The sequence below is a fragment of the Ambystoma mexicanum genome, chromosome 13 (genome assembly GCF_040938575.1).
Source record: "Ambystoma mexicanum isolate Mex_15411 chromosome 13, UKY_AmexF1_1, whole genome shotgun sequence".
Classification (NCBI taxonomy): Eukaryota; Metazoa; Chordata; class Amphibia; order Caudata; family Ambystomatidae; genus Ambystoma; species Ambystoma mexicanum.
This window is the reverse complement of record NC_090938.1, coordinates 195,935,848-195,960,930: the sequence shown is the minus strand read 5'-3', so window position 1 is coordinate 195,960,930 and position 25,083 is coordinate 195,935,848. Positions and strand designations below refer to the sequence as shown.

Sequence of the window (25,083 nt, the reverse complement as noted above, 5' to 3'; positions counted from 1 at the left end):
ATTATAAAGTAGTGACAGGATGAGCAAAGGAAATAAGATGGCAAAAGTGCCTGGACAGGAAACTACCATTTGAGGATTAACACCTACATGAAATTGTCATGTGAGGTAAGTGTCCATGGGGACTAATTATCCAAGTGAAATTGACACATTATAAACTATTTGGACAGGAAATGGCCATCTAGGGGTGGGGCTTGGACAGGAACTTAACATCTGAGAAAATGATTAGGCAGGGATATTTCAGGTCAGGGCAGGTTTTGGAAACACTTTGACCATTGTTAAGAAAGGGAAGGGCCTGGAACCGCCATGTGAAGCTATGGCTAAAACAGGAAATTAAAACATGAAGCTAGACATGTATAGGAAGTCACCTTATAAGATTGGGCTTAGACAAGAGATCACATTGTGATTATGGTGCTTGAACAGGAAATGCCCATGAAGAAAGCATCTAAACACTAAAAATCTAAGTCACCATTGGGGGTGGGGCTTGGACAGGAACTTATGATTGCAATGTGGGGATAAGAACCAAAACATGGTTTGCACTTGAGGGACCAGGCTTTTAAACATAATGATATCATGATCTTGTAGAGAGTAAGATATGAAGACACGACAAGGAACGTTCGCAGAATTTACAATGTGAGTGAGACTTGCCTTGAAAAGGGATATTAAGTAAGTATGGGAACCTGGCATGCAAGAAGGACTTGGACAGGAATAAGTATGTGAGAGCTGGTTTTGGGAAGGGAAATGCTATGTGTTGTTTAAACTTAGAAAGAGGCATCAAGTGAGGGCAGTAGGAGGGGGGCCATGTGACGGCTGTGTTGGACGGGGCTCAGGGTGGAGCCAATGCGTGGGGTCTACAAATGGGGTTCGATGAGTGTTTCTCTAGGTACTATCGGTCTGAGAATGGATTACGAGGCGTGGAGTTGCCCTTGCCCACACGCGGTGCAGAATGCAGATGTCAGTACCTGGCCCCCAGAGTTTTTCATGTCCTTCATGTTCATTGCGTTCTTCTTGCCCTTGCCCTTCTCTTTCTTGTTCTTCTTCTTCTTGCAGCAGCATTTCTTGCAGATGCAGAAGCAGCAGGTCAGGAGAAGCAAGGCAGTGACCACGGCGATGGCGATCAGCGCCCACGGTGGTACTGTGGGAGAAAACAATAGACGATGATGCGAGTACCAGCAGCTATCGTCTACCTGCACAGCAATTTGTGCTTGTGGTTACATAGAGGTTATGTTTGCCTGCTAGAGAATATTGCTTGCATAGCCCTCCATTCATCATCATACAATAAGGCAAACACCTGCACATATTCACTCACACCCACACACACATAAGGAACACAGTACTAGCACGTAGGTGTGCCACCAATTTAGAGATTTGCCGAATGAGGCTTCATCCTCATTACATCCAATTCAGACACCAATTTAGGGGAGGATCTCCTGTCAGTTTTGTTGTGCTCCATGTTCAATGCACCATGACAATGGCCACCTTACTGCCTGTTCAACCAAGCAGTGGAAACCGCTACTTAATTTGAAGTTTGGCGATTGGTGGCTGGTGAATGGATGGATGTCCAAGACACCTCTTGGTGTGCATGTAATCAGCCCGGCAGAAGCGCTTCTTCCAAATTGATGACCACCTCTGGGGATGTGGACGGATCATAAATTCAGGCATAGACCCTGTCTTGTCCATAGTATCTTTACCAAGCACAAACTGAGTATGCTCTAAAGAGTCAAGCAAATTATTAACGAGAGAGAGAGAAAGAGAGAGAGAGAGAGACAGAGAGAGAGAGAGAGAGAGAGAGAGGTAGGTGGATATCAGCCTATTGGTGAAACGGAGAAGTAAATATGTAATGGAGGATAAGGAAATATGTAATGGACAACCAGACAGACACTGAATGTAGGCTTGAGCAAACAATGGTGAGACTGATAAAATAATATTTCTTTGCCTGTTTTCATGCAATGCATCGTCTTTTATTGTGCGTAATATCCTCCCTTGCCTTGTTATGTTATTATTAGTATGGTATTTATTGAGCACGGACCGAGCTTCAGGAAGGACTTTCGAATCATATGGAAACTCATTCAGTCAAACTTCATCATTGTATTCCTCTACTACAGGTGGAGAATTTTTGCAGGACCCTCTCAGTGTAGACTATATTACAGGACCCTCTCAGTGTAGAATATATTACAGGCCCCTCTCAGTGTAGAATATATTACAGGCCCCTCTCAGTGTGGAATATATTACAGGCCCCTCTCAGTGTGGAATATATTACAGGCCCCTCTCAGTGTGAAATATATTACAGGCCCCTCTCAGTGTAGAATATATTACAGGCCCCTCTCAGTGTGGAATATATTACAGGCCCCTCTCAGTGTGGAATATATTACAGGCCCCTCTCAGTGTGAAATATATTACAGGCCCCTCTCAGTGTAGAATATATTACAGGCCCCTCTCAGTGTGGAATATATTACAGGCCCCTCTCAGTGTGGAATATATTACAGGCCCCTCTCAGTGTGGAATATATTACAGGCCCCTCTCAGTGTGAAATATATTACAGGCCCCTCTCAGTGTAGAATATATTACAGGCCCCTCTCAGTGTAGAATATATTACAGGCCCCTCTCAGTGTGAAATATATTACAGGCCCCTCTCAGTGTAGAATATATTACAGGCCCCTCTCAGTGTAGAATATATTACAGGCCCCTCTCAGTGTAGAATATATTACGCATGCTCATATCCCTTGGATTGGCTACTGAGGAAGAACAGGATAGCGTAGGGCTTTTGAAGGATGGCCAAACATGATAGACAGAGAATTAAGTGGTACCTTCTTGAACGTGTAACCTCACCCTTCTTGCAGATACTGTTCTATGTGCTTCGTTGACACAAATTTGTAAGTGGCAAATTTGATCGACCTAAATGTTGTTATTGCATTTTTTTAGTTTGTTCATTTAATGGGGGTATCACTCATCTTTCCCCTAGATAACCACACACCTTCTCTCACCCTTTCCTATCCCCAGCACCCTCTATATATATATATATATTTTCTACCTCCACACCCAAACTTAAGTCGACAAATTTACCAATTTCAAATGTGTGTCAACGAAACCACCATATATCGCTGCAAAGTTATGTGGTATGTTTTTATCTTCATAAAACATATATAATCTAACAAATCTGCTCCCAGGAACTTGATTGGTACCTTCCCCAAGACAGAACACCCCCTTCCCGCAAACACATATGGAAGCATCTTGAACTCTTGATGTCCACAGAGACATATATGGCATCTTCTTAAACTTGTAACCTTCCTCTACTAAGAGCAACTTGGTATCTCCATGAATTCATAACAACCCTTCCCAGAAACGTACATGGTATCTTCTGGATCTCGTTCATGAACATCTTTCTGATTTTGTCCCCCGGGGACTCCCCCGGAGTTGCGGACTCAGTGGAGTTGTCCTTGGGACCGATGACCATGGGCACAGTGGCATTGGGTTCCGGCGCCACCATGGGTGCCGACTCTCGGTGGAAACTCCACTTCATCTTGATGTATGGTCACCACCTTAAATGAAGAAGATGGTAGTTAGTAGTGTGACCCTGGCCAAAACAGCCCCTATGCAAGTTCTGTCAAAATGCCTCCATGCAAACATGGTCATGCTAGTGGCGGACATAGGTCAGGCTAGAACATGGCACAAGGGTGATAATGCTATTTAAACATTCCTTGTATTGAAAGGATAATGCTTGGGCTGCTTAGAGAGGACAGGATCTCCACTGCTGTGCATATTGGTTTCAATGATGACATAGACATTCAAATGCAGTTGTGTACAATACGGTTTATAGTCATTGGGCCTCATTACGACTCAGGCGGTAAGGGGTTTACGGCAGCGTTAACAGCGCCGACCCTTACCGCCTGATTACGAGGTCCCCTAGCGCCATGGTGCTTTTAACACCTGCTTTTAGCAGGTGTTAAAATCCATGGCGCTAAGGGACCATGGAGTTAATTACGCCACCGTAATTTACGGTGGCGTAATTAACGCCTTCCCCACTCCCATTATGCCCTATGGGGCAAAAATGGGAATGGGGAAGGGTAAATGGGGATTGGGGACTTACCGCCCCGCCTAGGTCGGAATGGGGCGGTAAGTCCGCCAACCACCATGGCGTAAACGTAGTTTACGCCATGGTGGTAAAGTCACGGCCCAGGCGGTAACTTACCGCCTGGGTCGTAATGAGGCCCATTGTGTCGAATGCAATAGCATCAAATGCCATACCAGAGAAAAAAAGCATTATAAAAAGCATCAAATGCATTTTGTTCATGTTTTTTTAATAGGGGGTCCCCCCAACCTCCCTTTTTTAACCTTTAAAACCCATTTAAATTAAACAAAACCGTTTACCTTTAAAAAAAAAACATTCAATGCTTTTTTCGATGCTTTTTTTTTCCTCTGGTATGGCATTCGATACTATTTCATTCGATGCAATGACCAGATACCTTACAATACACTTGTGATAGCGTGACATGTGACATGACAGCCATTTTCAATCTCTGGCTCTCGAGGTTTGGAAACATATTAGGAATTTATGATTAAACAAGGAAATGCAAAAAGAATATTTAGAATTAAAAAGACATTTGTTGAAAATCACTGTCCCCTAAAGGGTTCAAATTAGCAACCAAATTGCCTCGAAGGCCCGGATCATTGGAATTATTTGCGTGTAAAACAGGAATTTCCGTGCCTCCCCTTTCATCAAACCGGGATTTGCGTGCAGAATGGCATGAACATTCCCGTTTTTCCACGCAAATTCCCGTTTTTCCACGCAAATAATTCCATGAATCGGGGCCAACATCATTACAAAATGTAAATCAAGTGAGAAGACAGCGTCTCTAGTTCATTTGAATACTTAAATGTCGAAGGCACCCTTTTCATTAAGTGCGAAAAGATTGCAAAGGAAGAGGGAAGAGCGACAGATGGCTGTGAAAGGCAATGTGTCATTACTGTACCCCAATGGAAGCGTTTAGATCATAATGCATTCATAAAAGACTCCATTTTATAGCCTGCATGTGCACATTTGGTCGAAGTAACCAAGCACATGTACATAATATATCAGGGTATAGTGTATGCGGTGGGAGAGTGGGGGGGTTGGCATAGCTCTCACCCATTTGTGTTTCAAAGGTGGGTGAAATCACACCGATTTTGTTTTTGGCGGGTGAAACGCCCATTGAAATGAATGGGCGTGCAGGAGGCTTGGCGGGTGAGTCAGCTCTTTACAAGGCGGGTGACACCCGCCAAAAGCGTGTGAGTTGAGAGCTATGGGTTGGAGTGAGTGTTGAGAGGATGGGAGTGAGCTTGGGGACTGCAGAGGCGTTGCTAGGGGAGGGGTGAGGGGGCTATAGCCCCGGGTCTTTTGGTTATAGCCCCTGATAGAAGCTGAGGGGTCACAACCAAAATGGCAACCTAGCCCCGAGTCCTAACAGTCCCAAAATGAGCGAAGCCCCGAAACTTTTCCAGACCTAGCAACACCCCTTCTTGGGCGAGGTGGCATTGCCCCTCCCCCCATAACAAAGAATCATAAAAAAGTTCAAATGCAGGGGTCATGCAAAGCTCCCAGCAAAATCTTTTATTCGCTGCATCAGTCAGTGAAATATCCCAAATTATTCCATTAATCAGGCCCTTAGCCCCCAGCAGTGGATGTGAGTAAAATCACTGCAGCAAAGGAAAAACAACAAACTTCGCCTAGTATTTCACACCTGCCCCATTTCCTCAGTAAAAACAGGATTTTGGCAAGGGACGCCTCCATTTTGAAAACCGATTCATGTGCTTTTGTGAATATTTCATGGTTTTTACTGGGTTTAATCTGCCAGAATTTTAACTGGTGGGGCAGGATTCCCGACCGTAAAAACATGCAGAAGCAGAAGGCGGAATAAGGATTTCGATCCACTTTCAAAATGTGTGACCTTGTACCCAGCCCTATTAAACACAACCTCTGTCATCAGCTGGACAATGACCTTGATTGCAGGGGAATCCTGCCAGTAAGGATAGTTGCTCACCATAATGCATGCACACATTATGCACTGGGAATTACACCACATAGTAAAATAGAACTGAGCATGCACATGCATGCATGTATGTATGTATGTATGTATTTATTTATTTATTTATTTATTTAATACATACAACTCAATTAAGCCACCCACACACTCTGCATTCACTTGGACGCCATGCCCTGGTTGCAATCCCGGGCTTTTATTTATCGAACTTATCCATTTTGAGAGCAGTTGATCCTGGTGCTCGATTATCTAACGTTGGTGCCAGTGTTAAAATGGAGGCAACACACTTACTGGAGTATTAGCTGAGCTGCTTTTGCAATGCAGAATGTAGCCAACAGGTTTTATCCCAACTCATACTACATTAACATGTTTCAACTGGGCCAAAATTAAACCATCTGATTTGTGTGCTGTTTCCTACATGTCATTAAAAGGTACATAGTTTGCCTTTAAAGTCCCTTCTTTTCTACATTGAAAAGCTGGAGGAACTTTTTTTTAATTCTGTTTTTCATGTATGCTTTGCCTTACTACATTTTTGGGATTTACATGGTTCTTTAATTAATGTTTGCTTAATCGTGCACTTATTATTTTGTTCGTGCATACATTTGATGTGATGGCGTTTCAACATGTATCTGTTATAATATACAAATCTTGTAATGTGTGCAAACAAGCCCTGAGGAAGAGTGGAGAGCTCAAAACATGATACGCCTTGAAAGCATATAAGGTGGCATTTTTTAAACTTTCATCCAAAAAGGATACATTTAATTAACTCAAAAGAGATATACTACTTTGAGGCTCATTTTTTATAAAGATGTGATTTGACGGCGGCCTGCCTCCATGTTTACACTGGCAAATCTCCGTCATTTGCACGGCAGAGTGCAAATGTAAGCGGCAGAAGGAAGTGTACAGGTTTGTACGCCGCCCTTTGCCCTTCACATCTACACTTCGCAGTGCAAAGTGTGGAAAACCTAATTGGCATGCAGGCATGACAAGCAGTGCTCACAAATTAAATGAAGGCCGGGAAGGGATTCATTTCAACTAGGAACACTGCTTTCCATGCGCACATGGTAGGCAGTGCCCCCAATTGAAAGTACACCTTCCCCGACATGGGATCATGTCAGGGAGGGTTTCATTTCAATTGTACATGCTTGCATGGCAGGGAGCGTGTCCAATGCACCCTATGTGGTACGCCTGTTTTACACTAGCGCATGAAGCAGGCGGACCCTATAGGGATCTCCATCTGTGCGGGCATGAAATTCCATGCTGGTGCATATGCTGGAGCATTTGTATGGCAGAAAGAGGAAGGGTGCGGGGGGAAAACAAGTTGCATACCACTGCTCTACTCTGCCATACACATGTTGAAAATTAGCTGTGGCGTGATTGGAAGGCGTGAAAGCTTATGCACATTTGAATTATGTCACGGCTCACATGACCACAAGTCCCTATGTGCTTTTTCAAGAGTTGGTGCAAACAAATGACACTATTCACTATTATTTAAAACATCTTTTTATTTTTTTTATTTTTGCGTGTGAAAATAAATGAGCAATTATTTTGTGTGCACCCTTTTCTTGACTTAGTTAAAAAAAAATTATGTTGTGGGGTCTCAGCTAAGCTTGGAGCAAGCATTACTTCCTGCATTGACCATCAAGCTGGCAGAAAATATTGGCAAAAGTGCTTCACGCATTACAACAATCGTGATAAAAATAATGGATTGGGGAAAAATGTGCTTTCCTAAATGTTGTATTACACAAGCAGCAACATTTCTGCTAAGAGCATTCAGAGACACCTTTGGTATTGGAGCACACTTTGGATAATCCATCACCTGGTATTAATGATGTGTAAAAAGAGTGCGCTGCATTGGAAATGCGGTGTGTCAAAGTTACGGAGGTGTCTGGTCAACTTACACCCCGTTTGAACCTCATGCGAGCGGGAGGATCCAGCTTCATTGTACCACCCGCACCCTGTTGAACGCCCTTCCTGATGACATCCACAGCGAACCCTCCTTCACCATCTTCCAAAAACTCTTAAAAACCTGGCTTTTTAACAAATATGCATAACCTGTCTGTTCCTCGCTCAACACTTACTATCTGTCTTTAACCACCTACAGAGACTCCATTTATTTGTGGTGATAGTGTGCCTGCCCACCCCCACCCACCTAGAATTTATCTACAGGAACTTGCCCCCTGCCACTGGTCGGTGGGCCCTATTTTGGTCTCCCAGGTGTCTTACACTACTATCATGCTCTTTAAGACTCTCCATATCACCTACTTTTGCACGGCCTTACATGTAGCCACCATAGCCCAGCTACTCTTGGCGATAATACCGACACATCGTCCGCATGCTCTCTCCCTACCCCCCTCACAGCTCCATCAGCCGCCTGTTAGTGTTGCCTATTATAGCCCCTACATCCAGCCACCGTCCAGTTATAGCCCTACTATGGGATGCCCCACGACCACCTCTACTGAACATTACAACAGGAGGAACTACTCCAACCAATACCTTAATGACCCTGCCCTTTGGCAGGATCACTTTGCTAGGAAACTCACCCCTAACCAACCTTGTTCCCTCTCGCTCAGAAATAAGAGACTAGGCTCAAGATTCCGCCTTTTACACACCCGTAGCAATAACCCCAAGCACACTATACACACTCCACCCCGCTCACCTTCACCCACCTCTACGTTGAAATCAGTGCTTAATTTGTGGGGGTGGTTGCCGGTGCCCAACACCGGCACTCTTTTTTTGGGCACCGGAACTCATTCTGGGCCAGCGTACGTGCAATTGCTTTGTTTGTTCTTCCACTTCGCTTTGCTTTGATTGTAAATCATTGGGATTTGTCATTCTGATCTCGATCTCTCTCGTGCTTGCAGGTTGCAGGCCATGGCTGGCAGGGCCTGGGAGGGGCCAGCAATAGCAATGAACAACAAACTGTTAAAAACAACAGCCAATGAAAACTACCATTCTGTTGTTACTATGCAGTATTTGATACATTCTGTATAGTAACACAGAATGTGCAGTTTTCATTGGCTGTTCTTCTGAGCCAGTGAAATTACATGGTGAAGTGTTGTTGTTGCCACAGGAGGCAGCATGGTGCCACCTTCATTTCACGAGTTACTGTGAAGTGAAGGTGTGGAGGCGTAGCGTTGTCGGTCCTGACTTGTGAGAGAGAGAGCCTGCCCTGCTGCACTGCGTGGTGTGGCCTAGTTGCTTCCTGGGGCCCCCTAATCCTGCTTTTCATTTGTGCGGGTGCCAGTCTGTGCAACCAGCCCCCCCACCCTCAGGCCCCGACAGGAGACCAAGTCCCAGCCAGCAAAGCAGGTAAGTCACTTGTTGTTGCGTGCCGTGCAGCCTGAGCCTGTCACAGTCAAGTGATCAGGCAAGGAAGGCCCAGGTCGGGGCCCGGGCGGCGGCACAGTCCCCTGGTGGTGTCCTGACTGCCCAGGAGTCAGGACCCCACCAGGGGCCCATCCGCGCCCGGGCTTCTGTCTGTGTGACTTGTGTGCAGTGTGCTGCTAACTGCAGTCAGTACCAGGCCCAGGCCAATTTCTGTGAACAGGGGTTGCTGGCAGGCGGCCGGGCCCGTGGATTGTGCCCAAAAGAATGTTTTTTACTTTTTCTTTGAAAACCTGACCTTCCGTGGGGCCGGTGGCCCGGGCCCCGCCCCACGGAAGGTAGGTTTTAAAAGAAATAACTTATTTTGAGTGGCGGCTGTGGCCCATCACTTCGAAAGTGATGGGTCCCAGCTGCCCAAATATGCGTTTTTCTTTTAAAATCTTACCTTCCGTGGGGCCTCTGCGCTGCGCACCTATTTTTGTCATCATCAGGCTCAGCATGGCCGTGGCAGTAGTGGCCCCATGGAAGGTAGCCTAAGTGATTGAGGCAAGGCAGGGCAAAGCCCAGGACCGGGCGGGGAACGGGCGGCAGCGTGGTCCCACTAGTGTCTGTCACAAAAGGAATGAATTGTCATTTGCAACTTTGGCCACTTTTTTCATTGGTGCCGAGCCCGACTTGAGACAACTGTATGCCCCAGTCCGACCGTGGATAGCATTAATCTAAGTGAAACATGAACTGTGCATTTTTGCCTGGGTGTTTCCGTTCTTCCTTTTAATGTTATCGGGTTCATTAGTTCACAAACGAGCTTCAGCGAGGGGACCCGGAACGGTGCACGTATTGGGCCGAAACCGAACCGGCTGCACTTCGCAAGAAAAGCCCATGCAAAGACGAACTTCTGAAATGCCATTTCAGGTTTAAAGATACACACATGGAAACTAGACAGGGGTAAACATGGTGCACGTGCCCACTAATCTGTCATCATAAATAAATGTCATCATAAATAAAAGCACAGTGTATAGTGTATAAAATTGTATAATTCTCAACCGTCTTTTGCTGTCATTTTTTTACATAATTCCAGCGCATGTTTTCTATCCTGATGTGTGGGTTATACACCAGATGGGGCCCCTTAACCTGGGTATTGTACCCTTAACCTGGGTACAATACGCTCTGAGCACGTGTTCCGAATGAGAGCACATGCAATCCTCAGATAGGAATCGTTGGATAGGGAGGTGGGTGTCTGTTACACCCTGCAGTTTAGTGAAGTATGTCAAGAACATGTCAGTGGGAAGGAGATATCCGAATATGCATTCTCTTCTGGATCCTGAATATTGGGTGACAAAAAATATTTAGTTTTTTAATATGTGTTAAGGTGGAAAGAGGCCCTAAACCAGAAGTAGCACAGGCCGTTGATTTCACAACAATGTCTTGCAGAAATGACTTTTTCAGAGTTATACAACACCATGCTCATGCTTGAAGGAAGGGTGAAGGGGGATGCATTTATGAGATTTGATGACTGATAAGTGCTTGAGAGTAAATTGATTACACAAAACACCTGGATGAGGTGACTGAAGAACGAGCTGAGGGGAGGGTGCTCTTCCTGGAGGTAACCGATTAACAATACTTGGTGTACTTTAACAGACTGTCAGATGGGGCAGAAGGGGTAGAGTCAAATACAGTGCAACAGTGACTGAAACAGAATGCTTTTTTATTTATTTGCATTTTTAAAGCGCTCACACAGCCCGGGGGCATCGAGGCGCAGTTACAGGAGGAGCATGTCTTAGTCGCGTATTTACTACTAGCCTGTGCCAGCAGTTGCTGCAGCGCCAAACATGTGACATGGAGCAGCAGCAGTGTGATGGGCTGGTGGTGGGTCGATCTAGGTAGGTCTAGCACTGAACTGGCGCGGCCGGCGCGCTGGCACTGAGGGTTTGCGCCGCACCCGCACTGCAGGCAGCGCTACGCCTGGCATTATGGGGCCAATATTTTTTGGGCACTGGTACTTATTTTTTTACAAATTAAGCACTGGCTGACATCCATTACTACAGTAGCCAAACAGCCACAGATCAAGGGTGCCCTTATTAACGCCAGATCTCTTCCAGCTCACGCACTAGACATTGCTGACATCATCAACCCTAGAACTTGACTTTATTGCTATGTCTGAAACCTGGCTACATGCTGCATCTGGACCCTCACTATCTCTGGCCTTACCGCCGGACTACGGCATCACATGATGTGATCATATCACTGCCCAATCTAGAGGTGCTGGATTGGCCTTCATTCATAAAAACTCTCTTGGTCTAAGAGTGGCGCCCAATCCCAAACTCGAGTCATCTGAACGACTCTCAGTCAAATTACCACTAACACCTAACCAAACCGCTATACTCCACCTTATCTACAGACCTCCGGGTCCTGCACACTCCTTTGATGATTACATTTCCACCCTTCTCCTCGACAAAACTAAAACCAATTCACAAATTTTCATCCTAGGTGACCTTAATCTGGGACTTGGCGACCCCAAAGTCTCCACTGCATCTGACCTGGAGAACACTCTAACTGACTTCGGCTTTACCATGCACATTCAAGGACATACCCACACCAAAGGCAGGACCCTTGACTGTCTAGCCGGTTCCAACTACAATATCAAGGTCCTCTCCAATACCCCCTGTTTATGGTCCGACCACTTTATATACCTGAAGACCATCTTCAATATGGAAGCAGCCCCGCGTGCCCGAACCTTGATAGCTCCAGCCCTCCCCACTAGAAATAAAAGGGACATAACAAAGGAGAAACTTCTCCCACTACTTCTCCCTTCCCTCAAAGCTGCTACACTCTCCTGCAGCGACCCTACATCCTTAGCAGACACCTACAATCATAGTATGCTCACTGCTATAAACTGCATCGCCCTATCAAACTCAGGAAGTATAAACCTCGTGCACATCTCAACTCTTGGTTTACACCTCAATTATGAGTGCTCTGCAAAGCCAAACGTTGTGCCGAAAATCACTGGAAAAGCTATCCCTCTGATGAGCATAAATACGGTTTTATCCTTGCATCCCTCTCTTACAAAGATGCCATTATCTCTGCTAAAAAGGAATCCTTTAACATCCACATGCTGCAAGCGGACTCAAACACAAAAGAACTCTTTAAGATTTTAAAAGAACTCGAATCCCCAGCCACCCCCCCCTGACACTTGCTTTAAAGACAGTAAATGGTGTGCTAACATCCAGTCCGCCTGACTGAATAAAATTACTACTCTACAAGCTAAAATCAAAGACAAAAAAGACAGCCTGAAGCTGGATAACTGTCCACCCACCACTGTAAGGGTCGTCCCTTCAGATCCTGCCAATATTAAACCTTTTGCCTTTTTCCCCACTTACTATTGTTGATGTAGAAGACATCATCAAGAGAATCAAACCTTCAAACTGTCAAGGCGATCCATGCCCTGCTCCCATCATTAAGGAATCTGCCCATGACCTTGCCCCTTTCATTACGGCTTTCATTAACTCCTCCTTTAAAACAGGCACTGTTCCCGACAACCTCAAGGACGCATGGGTAATCTCACTGCTTAAAGAACCCTCCTTAGACCCTAGCATTCCCACTAACTTCAGACCCATAACCACCGTCCCGTTCTTGCTCAAGATCCTAGACCGTGCGGCATAACTACAGATCCAAGACTACTTGGAATCTAATAATCCCCTTGGTCTACGACAATCTGGATGCCGCCCTAGACATGAGATTGAAACAGCCTTGATAGATCTAAAAACCCAAATCGAGATCTTAAAAGACAATGGGAAACTGGCAATGCTTCTTCTCCTTGACCTCTCTGCAGCTTTTGACTTGGTCAATCACCAAATCCTATGCCAGCACCTTCAACCTGCTGCCCACTTCTCGGACTCAGCTACAGCATGGATTAAATCCTTTCTGAGTAACAGGTCCATGAGGGTCTTCTCACCCTCTGCAGCCACTGACCCTGCCTCAATTCATTGTGGCATTCCCCAAGGCTCCTGAGTGTCACCCACTCTCTATAATATTTTCACTAAACCACTCTTTGATGTTCTTGATTATCTGGGTGTCTCGTACACCAACTATGCTGACGACACTCATTCCCATCACTGGTGACTATTTAGCCAACACCAAGGCCTTGAACGACGTTTACCTGGTCCTCCAGGCATGGATGGCCCAACACGAACTATGCCTCAACAATGACAAGACTGAGCTCCTCATCTTGGGTTCCTCACAGCATCTTAGCAAACTAGTTCCCGCCTACCAATCATTTACCATAGATGGTTATACCATCAAAGTCTCCAAAGACACAAAAACATTAGGCTTTTACCTCGACGCCACTCTATCCTTGTCTCGGAAAACTAATGCAGTCAGCCTCGGCCTACACTTGTAAACTTATTGCAGCTTGTAGACCGTTTCTGACTACCATGAACAGCGTCACCCTAGCCAGAACACTTATTATGTCTAAAATCGACTGTTGTAGTACCCTCTACCTAGGGACTACCCAAGGGAATCTGAACAAACTGCAAATCACCCAGAACAACGCCATTAGGGCAGCTCTAAACATCCCCAGGAACCATCACATCTCCGATTCCAGAACTAACCTACACGGGTTTCCGGTCATGCAGAGAATTGCACTGAAAACTCTTGCCCTCATGCACAAATACCTCACCAACAAGGCTCCTCACTACCTCTGCAACAGGCTCTCCCTCCATTCCACCACCCGAACGCAAAGAACGGCACAGACCCACAGCCTAACGATCCCAAGGTACAAACTCCAAAAAGCAGGTGGCATGAGTTTCCCAGTCCTCGCTTCCAAGCTGTGGAACTCCCTCCCGGTTACCATCAGATCTGAAGACTCATTTAACGCCTTCAAGTTGAAAACCAAATCTTGGCTTTTCGATCAGAATTGAGGTTTCCCTTCACCTGTAACTGCTAGCCACAGCCTGTCACCCGGTTGCCGCCATCTGCGCTGTTCTATCTCCTAAACATGGCACATACATCGATCTACCTACCTCTGGGTTACTATCTGTACTACTCTCCCTTCCACTTTTCTATGCGATCTAGGCACACACTACTTTTCAGGTCGCCATGCCTCACCTCGTTAACTGCTATGCTTCACAATTTAGGTATATTTCTGCCTGATTTCTATTCATGACTATTATCATTCATGTATATAACTTGTATGTATTTAAGACATGTATGTATACCTCGCCTCAAGTTGCGCCCTGATGCCCCCGGGCCGGACGGTGCGCGTTATAAATAAATAAACATAAACATACTATGTACATGCGCCGTGATACCCGTGGGTTTAAGCGCTATATCAAATGAAATACATAAATAAACTTAACTGGGTGCTTTTGCAATCCCCACACTTCTGCGCCAACTGGCTGCTGGGCATGAGAGAAAGGCCATCATTCTGGCCTATTCCTTCAAGTCTATTTATCATCCTTTGTACGGCTCCATCAATCCGGAGTGTCAATGAAGCCACAGACAATAACACATGTATAAGTTTCTCAACTTTTTCCCTCCTGCCACAGCTGTCACTTGGAATGGATTGACATGTTGCTTTGAAGGCAAGCAGTGTTGACATGAACAAGAGCCAGGTGGGCTCCAGGAGCCGCAGTGGTGGCGTGCAAGCGAGTGAGGCCGGAGCTGTACTCTCGCGACACATCTCCACTGTGGAGAAGGTGGTGAGGCGGGCATGGCCCTCTGATTGAGCTATGTGAGCCCCAGCCTCAGCAGGAGGCACAAAGAGTTCTGAGCAATAAGAGCCGGGAATCTAAAACACCAATCAAAAAGCTGGAACACGTAAATACCCATATCACCTCGCCTCCCAGTCTCGGATAGCTTAAAAGATGCATTCATCAAATTACGTAAAATTCACCTCCTGCCTTGGTCATAGCTGGTAGTAAGGGCACGATAAAGTGCACAGGTCACACTAGGCAGGCAAGCAAAAAAATCCTGGATGCTTCCAATTGCCGGCTGAGCGGCTCGGTATCCACAGATTTATTTGAGAAAAAAAATTATTTACTGGTAAATTTGTTTGAATTTCACTGTAACAAAAAAAAAACAGTCAAAATTTCGAATAAATGTAACATTCGGTGCCTTTATAGTAAACAAGTTGAGTGTGAATTGCCGGGGATTCCCTCGCACCCTTGCTCACTATAAAGGCATCGGGAGTTGCAGGGGCGTCTCCTGCTTCCGGATATAAAAAAGTTAGAGTTAGAAAAGCACAGAAGAGAAGCGAACCAGCGTCGCAGAGAGGTTCAGGCGATGGCGGCACACAAGGCGGTGAGCCGTCCACAGTTAAGTAAGGGGGTGGGGGAAGTGGCTTCTCAGAAATGTTCAGGGGGAGTGAAAACCGAAAGTCATTTTCGTTGAATTCACTTTTGTTTTATTTCTCCCTCGAACATTTCTAATTCGGTAATTTATGGTAATCCGAGCGGCTCTTCTGTTCAACGGTCCAGGAGACTGGCAGGGCAAATGATGGTAGAGGTGTGTGTTCTTTCCCGTCCACTAGGGGGAAGTGGTCAGTGATGGCCCCTTACTAGGTAGAAGAGTTCCCCGGGAACCTCGAGGCATGAGGGCAGCTCTCAAGGTGACTCAATGGAGGCCCCAACCTCACAAAATCCGCCAAAAAAAGGGGTCTATTTTGAACAGCCTTTGCTCACTTTAAATGTTGACATTTTCAGCTGGCAGCGCCTGTGGGAAGGAAGGAATGTGTAGGGGCAGGCCCGAAGCAATCCCATCCATGAATGATGGCCATCAACTTATTTTATTTTAATTTATTTTTGAGTTTTAAAATGTGCCAACTTGTTAGGGTGCCCCTTCAAGGCTCATGGGAAAAGCAAAAAAACCTATTGGGTACAATAAAAAGGTGTGGTATACAAACAAGGAATAAGAAGCTTGGATGAGGTTACAGGCCTAGGCGGTCTGCTTGGTCAAGATCAGCGGATTAAGTTTACAGTTGGGTTGTATAGGCAAGACGTACAACCTAATACTGACGCACTACTACTGATGGCTGCACCTCCAAGGATAATAATCCTTAACTGCTTCCTTACCTCGCGGCCTCACCACTGTTGAATGTCTAATGTTTGACCACATTACATGTCTAATGTATGTAATGAAATTGCTGTAACCAATGTCTTGATGCCTGCGGGGTTAATAAATAGTGCCTTTCCTGCTTTTGATAGGACGCCATTGGTCACAGATATTCTTGCTCTTGCCAGTTATTTATATTACAACAGAGATAAAACAAGTGGCTGTAGGAACGAATCAGGTAACCTCGAGGGTAGCAGGAACTAGCTTAATGCGCATGGATGGGCAGAAGTGCGAGCCACGAGGTATAGGTGCAGCAGAGTCTAGTATAGGAGTTATTGGTAGGGAGGCGGCTATTTGGTCATGTATGGAGCCAGATTTCCACTTTCCTTTCAAAACTCTTTAGGGTATATTCTGGTTTCATGGTTGTGGGGAGATTGTTCTAGAACTTTGCACCCAATACTACGAGTGATCCGCCTCTATATTTTAGGCTTCTGCACCTAGGTGTGGTTATGTAGCTAACCTGTGTTGAGCTTAGGGGTCTTGTAGGTACATGTTTTTTTATGCAATGGTTCAGATATTCAGGAGCAATGTTAAGATGGATTTGGGTGGTAGTACAGGTGGTTACGCAAGGGGCGCCTGGTGTGATATGACACCAGGGCTTGAGTGCCAAATAAAGGATTCACCCACTTTGGCTGAAAACCAATCTGGTCGAATGACATTTTATTGCAATTTGTAACCTCCTTTTCACCACAAAAGTACAGATGGTGGGTTGGGGTTAGGTTTATAGTAAGGTGCCGTTTTCATCGGGACACCTGTGGGACCGCAGGAAGTTAGGACATGTGTTGGTGGCGGCATTTTTCTGTGGTTTCCAGCTGGCAAATGTCTGAACATTCTGTTTTTGTTCCTAAATGTCAGACTTTGCCAGGGCTTGTGGGTAATAAATTCTAGGCTGATTTGCGCAACTCAGACTTCTGTGGTCTTCTTTTGTCGCCCCGTGCATGTTGTGGAAAATAAAGAGGCACACAGAATGGCAAAAATGGATTCGACCAGATTATTTCCAAAAGGAGTCAGGCTTCTTTTTTTTATATGTTTCTTTTGGTTTAGTTGTTTTTTATTTTGTCCTATGAAGGGACTATTGCAATAGTGTAGGCGGGAAAGGACAAGGTATCGCGTCACCTTCAATTTCTGTATCATTTCCAATTAGGGCACAAGTCTCTGAAGGATGGGGAGCTGGAAAGGCCGCTTTTGGGCTAGCAAGTCAATTTGTGGCTGTGGTGAGAGTTTGATTGCAAAAACGATACCCAGATACTTTTCCTGGTCCAACGGGGTGGCACTGTGCCCATGATGCTTGAACCTTGCATGGACAATTTGAGTTCAGTAGAAATCCCCTTCCTCCTCCGCCAACTTCATGTCAGGAGAAGTCCAGCACCAATTGGCAATGTGTGGTAATATACATGGGTGATATGGACAGCCATAACATACGGATCAATTATATTACTAAAAGCAGATAAGTGCATTCAACCAATAGCTGCTTAACTTTACAACTGAGAAGACAAGTGAAATGTACTTCGAACTTTTAAAATTATGAATCCGTAGTAACCCCCAAACCAAGCGTAAGAGCCAACAGCATCACCTCTATAATGACAGTGCAGACCACCCATTCGAAAAACTCTTCACCTTCAAACGAGACATCCTCACAAAGGTATCTACGGATGTTTACTGCGCTATATGAAGCCTGGAATCCATCTCTGCTGCCCCAGAAGCTGCCTGTACTGCAACTCCAGTCCCTGCTCCAAGTCCTGTCCTGCTCTAAAAGATCAATAGATCAGTGATCGTTGCAGCACAGGGGATCTGCCACCTGGAGCAGACTCCCCAAGGCCTCCAGCCAAAGGACAAAACATGTCTACACCCACCTCCCAAATCACCCAATTCTTGAAACGGAGTCTGAAAAAACATGCACGCAAATGGACACTAAACACTTTGGGCGAAATTCTCTGAAGATTTAGGGCCCGATCCATGGAATTTATTGCACGGCTCAAAGTGACTTTGCACTGCTGAAAAATGACTTTGCACTGCAAAAATACACTTTGCACAGTTCCATGAATCAGGGTTTTTGGGTGCAAGTTCTATGATGCGCTATCACATCTTAACACTAGAGCCAAAAAAAGGAGCAGTTCAATGCATAATGTGCATCTAAATGGGCGCATCTTAGATGCACCCTTTCCGATGCCCTTTTTCCGCCCCTTTGCACATTTGCACAAATCAGGTGGCGGTTCTGCACATTTAAAAGCACATCCCGAATCCAAAAATGGGAGGCGCTTTTAAACAGGCCGAAATGAGGCACCTTCCCCTTCACTTGATGGGAAAAGGCGCAGGGGGAGGGGGGAAAGGGGTTACGCAAATCATGACATTCATTTCTCATCCCATTGTGCATTTTTCTCTTTAAGTGTGATAGCCAAGGTTTAAACCGTGGCTGTCACAATTGCATTTCAATCCCCCAAACATTCAATGCAATGTTTTCCTTATGTTGCACAAAGACTGGACCTTTAAGGGCCAGTGAAATGTGCTCCCAGAACCCATGTGGTTATCAGGAGCTAGTCATACATGTGCTCCAGACACCAATGTATACAAGGGGGCTGACCAGCGCATTTTTGTCCGGCCCCCTGAAATGCACCTCACACCTTTGAGAATACAGTGGCCTGCACATTTGTACATTGAGTGCAAATTAGAAAAAGGTGCATTCTCTGTGCATTTTGCATTTGCGTTCAGTTTTAAGATTATGGCCCCATTTGTGGTTTATAATGATATACATGCACAGCAAAACATGTTGTTGCTACCTGCCACCTATACCCCCTCCCCCGTCCCTTACCAATCTGCCTGGCCTCCTTTCTTAGCCATTCCTGTTGATCTTTTACATGTTTTTCTGTGCTATTGTATAACATGCCTTTAAATGTAGTCTTCCTCCCCTTGGCGCTGTTGGCCTATCAGTTGCCTGTGTTTTGATGCATCCCTTTCCCTCCTTCCCCCCTGCATTCTTGTTTTAGCATTTGCACATCCTGAGATGTTTGAGCAGACTTTTAAGAGTGTTGCTTTGTTTTGTCTTTGCCTTCACCCCTCTTTCTCTTCGAACTGCAATCCTGCCTCCCCCTTCTCAGCATCTTTGTGACAGCACTTGCTCCATCCAAATTTCTGCAAGGCCTAGTAGGATCACTTTGTTTTTGGCTTTGTTTTGTCTTTTATCTCATTCACCTGTTCCCTCCTCCTTGCACTCACACCCCCCCTGCTTCCCATCCTGCACTTCCCTTTCTCCCCCTCTCCCCTTTTTTTCATGTTAAGCACTTGCACGTTACAAATCGTCTCACGACCTAGTCAGAATGTTTTGTTTGTTTCTTCCCCCTCTGCTGCACTTCCCTACCTCCCCAGCCATCTTGCTATAGCACTTGCAGGTTCCCAATGTTTCAAGACCTTTTAAGAACGTTTTCGTTTTTGTATATATTCCCCTGCCCCTTGTCTTGATGTGCCTTGAAACAGGAATTGCTGTAACGTGTGCTTTACAAATAACCAATACATAAATAAATAAAAACACCTGGATAAGCAATGGGTCCAAATTGCATGAAGATGTCACATAAAAGGAGCTGCTCCATGGCTAGACTAGGCTAGACTAGACTGATCACCTTCAGCTGAAGGACAACTTTGGTAAGAACATAGAATACAAGCACTCATTGCTTCAGAAGTTATAGGCACTAGAAAAGAAAGCATACACTAGGCTGCAACGTGCGCTGGAGAATAAAGGGGGTGGAAAGGCCGTATCGAGCTTCAACTGGAGTCATCACCTCCGTCAAACCTTGAACAATGGTCGAAAGGACAATGAGATGTAACTGTCTCCGTGACATGTGGGTTTCCGCAGGGATCATGTTTGTCTTTTTAATATTTATGCTTGCCCATTGTTTGATGTATTTGACGCAGCAGGGGTAAAATAGGACAACTACAAGGATGACACCCAGCTGATTTTTGAACTGACTGTGGATTGTGACACTGACCTCATGCCGATCAATCATGTCTATTCGCTAGTACAGACCTTGATGGCTGTCAACTCCTTGGCCTTACATGACAGCAAAACAGAACTGCTCATAGTTGGGACCGCTCAGTGACTGAAGAAACTCAAGGAAAGGTATAACCAATCTGTAATTTCTGGCTGCAATATCCCGGTGGTATCATCGGTCAAGACACTGGGAGATCTTTTGGAATCCAATTTATCTATGAAGAAGTATGTTGCACACCTTAGATCTACTTGTGCATATATGACAAAGCTAATCAAGCAGATTAGGCCTTATCTTTCTTCAAACAATTTGGTCTATTTTCCGTTGCTTTAGTCCTAATGTAAAATCACTGCAGATCATTCGGAATGGAGCAGTCAGAGCTGTGAAGGGTCTCAAAAGGATGGCACATATCAGTGAGGCCAGGAGAGAGCTCCATTGGATCCTGGTGGGGCACACAATTTTACATGTAAGTTTAACTGAGTGATAGCCATTTCAAGACCACGCAAACATACTAATATGTTTTCTTCCCTCTGTTCTTTATCCCCTTCCCTAACCCCCAACATTGTGTAATTTGATTCAACCATTTCAGAAGCATAAAAGAATTGTATGACGAGCAGACGCTCAGCACATTCTAGTGGCATTTTTGTATTACTTATTTGCCAAATATAAGAATTGAACTGCTAACGTGTGCCCTGACGAGGACCCTTTATGGGTCGAAACACGTGTCAGCACAGGCACTTTCACATCTGGGGATCATTTATAATTCTAGGCACTTTCACATTTTGAGTTCATTTGTATTGGAAAAATTGGCGTAATTGTTTTTTTGGGTTCATTTGTATAGGAGCAATTATTCTATGGTATATTCGCTTTTGGATTCATTTGTATAGGCAACATTTGTTTCTCTAAACTGGTTGAGTATTTGCAATTTATACGGGTATTACATATTTTCATGTATGAAGTGGAAATTAACAGTATTACCAACAAACTAAAAACAAAACAAATGTGTGGTTTAAAGGCATGGTCTAGTAAAAAAATGTATTGTCCCTACGGGTCGGCCATGTTTTTTTAAGCCTAAGTGGCTCGATTTTAGAAAACTTTCCTATGGACCTTACCCGAGTTTTCGTCCATTAAACGCACATGAAAACAAGCACCAGGGAGCCGCCATTTTCTGATAATCCTATCTTTTCCCCAATCGCCCTGGCTGACCTGCTTTTGCGGCACTAAATCAATTCCCCCGCCCCTGAGCCTGTCATCAGCAGACTCGTACCGCCCATTTCCCAACGCCAAAGCACGTCTCGTGTCAACATTCGCTGCACTTCAGCTAATGACGTGTCGCCATGGAAATGGCAGGATGCCTCTTTGCTCAATAAGTATAAACAGACCGTTTCACAACACGCAGCAGCAGATTTTCGATTCCATTCCTCTCTCTGTGTTACTTTGAGTATTCTGTGACTCGTTTCAGTGCTCTGGTCAGCTACCTTCGCCGCTTGTAGCCCGTGTGAACAGATACCAGTACCACCGCTATAAATTATTTTAGTTTGTTTAACACACAATGGCTAAAATAATGCCCTACATGTACGAGCCCGAGTATACCGAGGAGGAACTACTGGAAAGGGAAGCACGCGAAAACGATGGGGATTCGGACGGCAGTTGGCAGGACGAATCAACAGATGAAGAGCCTGGGCCTAGTCGAATGGACGGCGTCTCCACCTGGTGCACATGCAATTGTTGCGAGCTAATGCCAACTGAGGACGAGAACTGCTGCTGCCGAGAAAACATTTCGGAAGGGGAGCCACGACCGCAATGCATCACCGAGCTGCCAGACTTCAGGGCAGCCTGCCTCACACGGGCCGTGTTGAGAATAATGATGGTGCTTATGCATGAACTTCGCGCAACTGTTCGTCCTCGTAATCCGAGTAACGAGTAAGTATACTCTGCTTGTCATGCCACTCCTATTTCATGATCTTCTACTGTATTCAAAATTACATCTACATATCATTGTAACGCATGTAAGTCGTTCAATAGTGTGCATTGTCTAGATAGCATTTGTCAGTGCAGAATGCCATTAGTTACAATAATTGTCATTGACAACAAACGTTTATTAAACTTATCTTGGTCATTTAAAAACAGTTTGTTTCATTCCTTTTCACAGGTGGTACAGGCTGGTGGCCTATCGTTCCTTTACATGGTGGCTCCACGGGAGGCTTGGACACCGCGTTCGGAGAGTGATACCCGCCTTGGCCGTTCGTGCCATTAGAGAAACGTTCCCGAGTGACAACAGTCAGTACAGGGGATTTTCTCTCGCTGTGCTGCAACCTGACCTGTATAATCTTTAAAGTCTTGTATTTTTGTGTCATGAAAATAAGATACAAAATAAAACACCACATATATTTTAACAACGTTTGTTTCGATTTTTTAAATGAATCAAGTGTGTCTCCATTCAAGGATGGATGTCAGACATCTGTGCTCCGAATGGGTGAAGGTCTGGTCGCTGTGAAGCAGGGTGGTCACTATCTATCTAAGCTAACATAACATATTCTCGATAATGCATGCACTAAATAACACTTGTTCAAAGTCTTTCAGTAGGTTATGTCTCTATAAAAGTCACACATATATCTATACTAACAATTACCATTGGATTATACAGGCCTTAGGGTCTTGACCACTATAATACACCGGTTGAAGTGTGGGTCTGTGCTCACAAGAATCTCCGGTATGTGGCATTTGTTATTGATAAGCAACGATATACTATCATTGAAATAAAGGCGATATACTATATATTGATATAAAGGCGGTTCGCGCCGGTGGATGCGCGCTGGCATGGGGGGCTGTCAGGGGCGCGAAAGGCCAAGGTGCCAAACTACATGTACACTTCAAAAGGTGTCCCACGCCAAGGGGCCATCGGTCACATGGCCTCCTCAGACCCCGTGTCTCCAGCCAGGCCTCGCCTTGAAGCAGGCCGTCCCCCTAATACCACGACATACATACGTCATTCATTCACAAACACACCCCAGTTTCTAATACTTTAAAAACCACTCGATATGTCTCATGAGAACATCTTTGTGCTTTGCAAGTCAACTCCTGAACGTGCTACCTGGGAACCACTGAGATCTTTGCTAATCTGCTCGTCGTCGTGCTATCCGTGAACTTCTGTGACCGTTTCGAGCATACCCATCAGTGCGCCACCTGTGGCCATCCACCTTTTCTCCCGCAACATACTGCTCTGCTTGCTGAATCCAACTGTTTGTTGGTCAAGGTAAGGCCATGTATCCTGGTCATATTTCGCAGATTTTTAAATTTCTATCTATTTGCGAGTAGAGTACCCAATAGTGCTATGTTCATTGGTCTCATTGCTATTGACTTGAATTTCCATTGCTATGCTAACAATAGATCTATTTATTTTCATCTGTGTCAATTGTCATTGAATTGCATCCTTCGGGGGTCCAGTCTATGATGTAAGCATGTTTCCTTCTCGTGCAATACAGAACATCCAAGGGATGAGTCACATGTTCAGTTTTTAGTCACATCATTAATACATTTCTGCAACTTATGCAAATACTAAACCGCACATAATGAACTGGTATAGTTCCTGCGACCAAAACAAACCTTGTATTTTTCATTGTATGATTCATTTACTTTTGTATCAAATCTTTATTCTTGAAGATTGTATAATAATGTTGATATTTACTTTTCAGATTTATCAACAATGCCTGCCTGTTCGATTAGCTGTTGCCCTTCGAAGACCCATGCGAAATCTGAAGGCACTACAATGCATGTATTCCCGAAAACTGTTGATCGAATAAGAGAATGGGTCAGACATTGCGGATATCCACTGGATGAGCTGGAAAGTTGAGTCCAACAAGTCTTACAGGACAAGAGGGGTGATCGATACCGCATCTGCAGCTGGCACTTTTCCTTGGACATGTACACAACATCTTGGGTAACAAAGAAGAATAAACGGCGAACGACACGGAAATTGCTCGAAAACGCTATTCCCACTCTATTCGTCCACATTCCGCCACCGGTGAGTCAAGTGTCCGGATTTAGCTTTAGGCCTTGCGGTAGTGTGTAGGTATCCGAACGGATTAATTGATATTGTAGGTGTTCTATCCCTTGTAATAATTTCGATGTTGATATGATTGTATAGTTTTTTGAATAATGACATTTACCAATATATTCTTTTTCGATTTCATAACCCACAAACGCAATGTATATATATGGGAACAGGGAACTGTGCTGTATTGAGCATTTTACAAGTATTCTGTCGCCTTACATGGCTATTTCATTATCAATCATTAATTTACCTTTACAACTTCTTGACTATCCCTTGAATCTGAAGCAAGAACATTCTACATCCTTGACGTGGTCGCAGTTATCAACCACTTCTAGCGCGTATCAGTTAATCTTACTAGGCTAATCCGCTACAGACCTGTTTTATGAATGTCAAGTTATATTTTTATTTTATCGTGTAATCATTTTACTGAATGTTTCGTTAGTGCTTTCCAATTGATATACACCTTAGTTATCGTCCGCTGGTGTTTGTTTTCGGTTATAATTAGTGTTATCCATACTAATGCAAGTACTGCCTTTCAGGGAGATGCTGAAGCGTCCACCACATCTACAACATTTCTAGATGTTCTTCAACAGCAGGAGGT

The 25,083-nt window shown here is 44.8% G+C and overlaps 1 protein-coding gene across 9 annotated transcripts in view; it reads right to left on the bottom strand.

Annotated features, from left to right (window-relative positions):
* The window catches only part of SYT2 (synaptotagmin 2), a 1,362,149-nt gene that overhangs the window by 77,079 nt on the left and 1,259,987 nt on the right, over positions 1–25,083 (bottom strand). For all 9 annotated transcript variants that reach the window (XM_069633618.1, XM_069633614.1, XM_069633617.1 and 6 more), the window contains 2 exons: positions 3,346–3,536; positions 960–1,132 (listed from right to left, as the gene is read on the bottom strand). In XM_069633618.1, coding sequence (XP_069489719.1) covers positions 960–1,132; positions 3,346–3,517 — 345 coding nt within the window. In that variant the 5' untranslated portion in view covers positions 3,518–3,536. The remainder of the gene's footprint in view (positions 1–959; positions 1,133–3,345; positions 3,537–25,083) is intronic.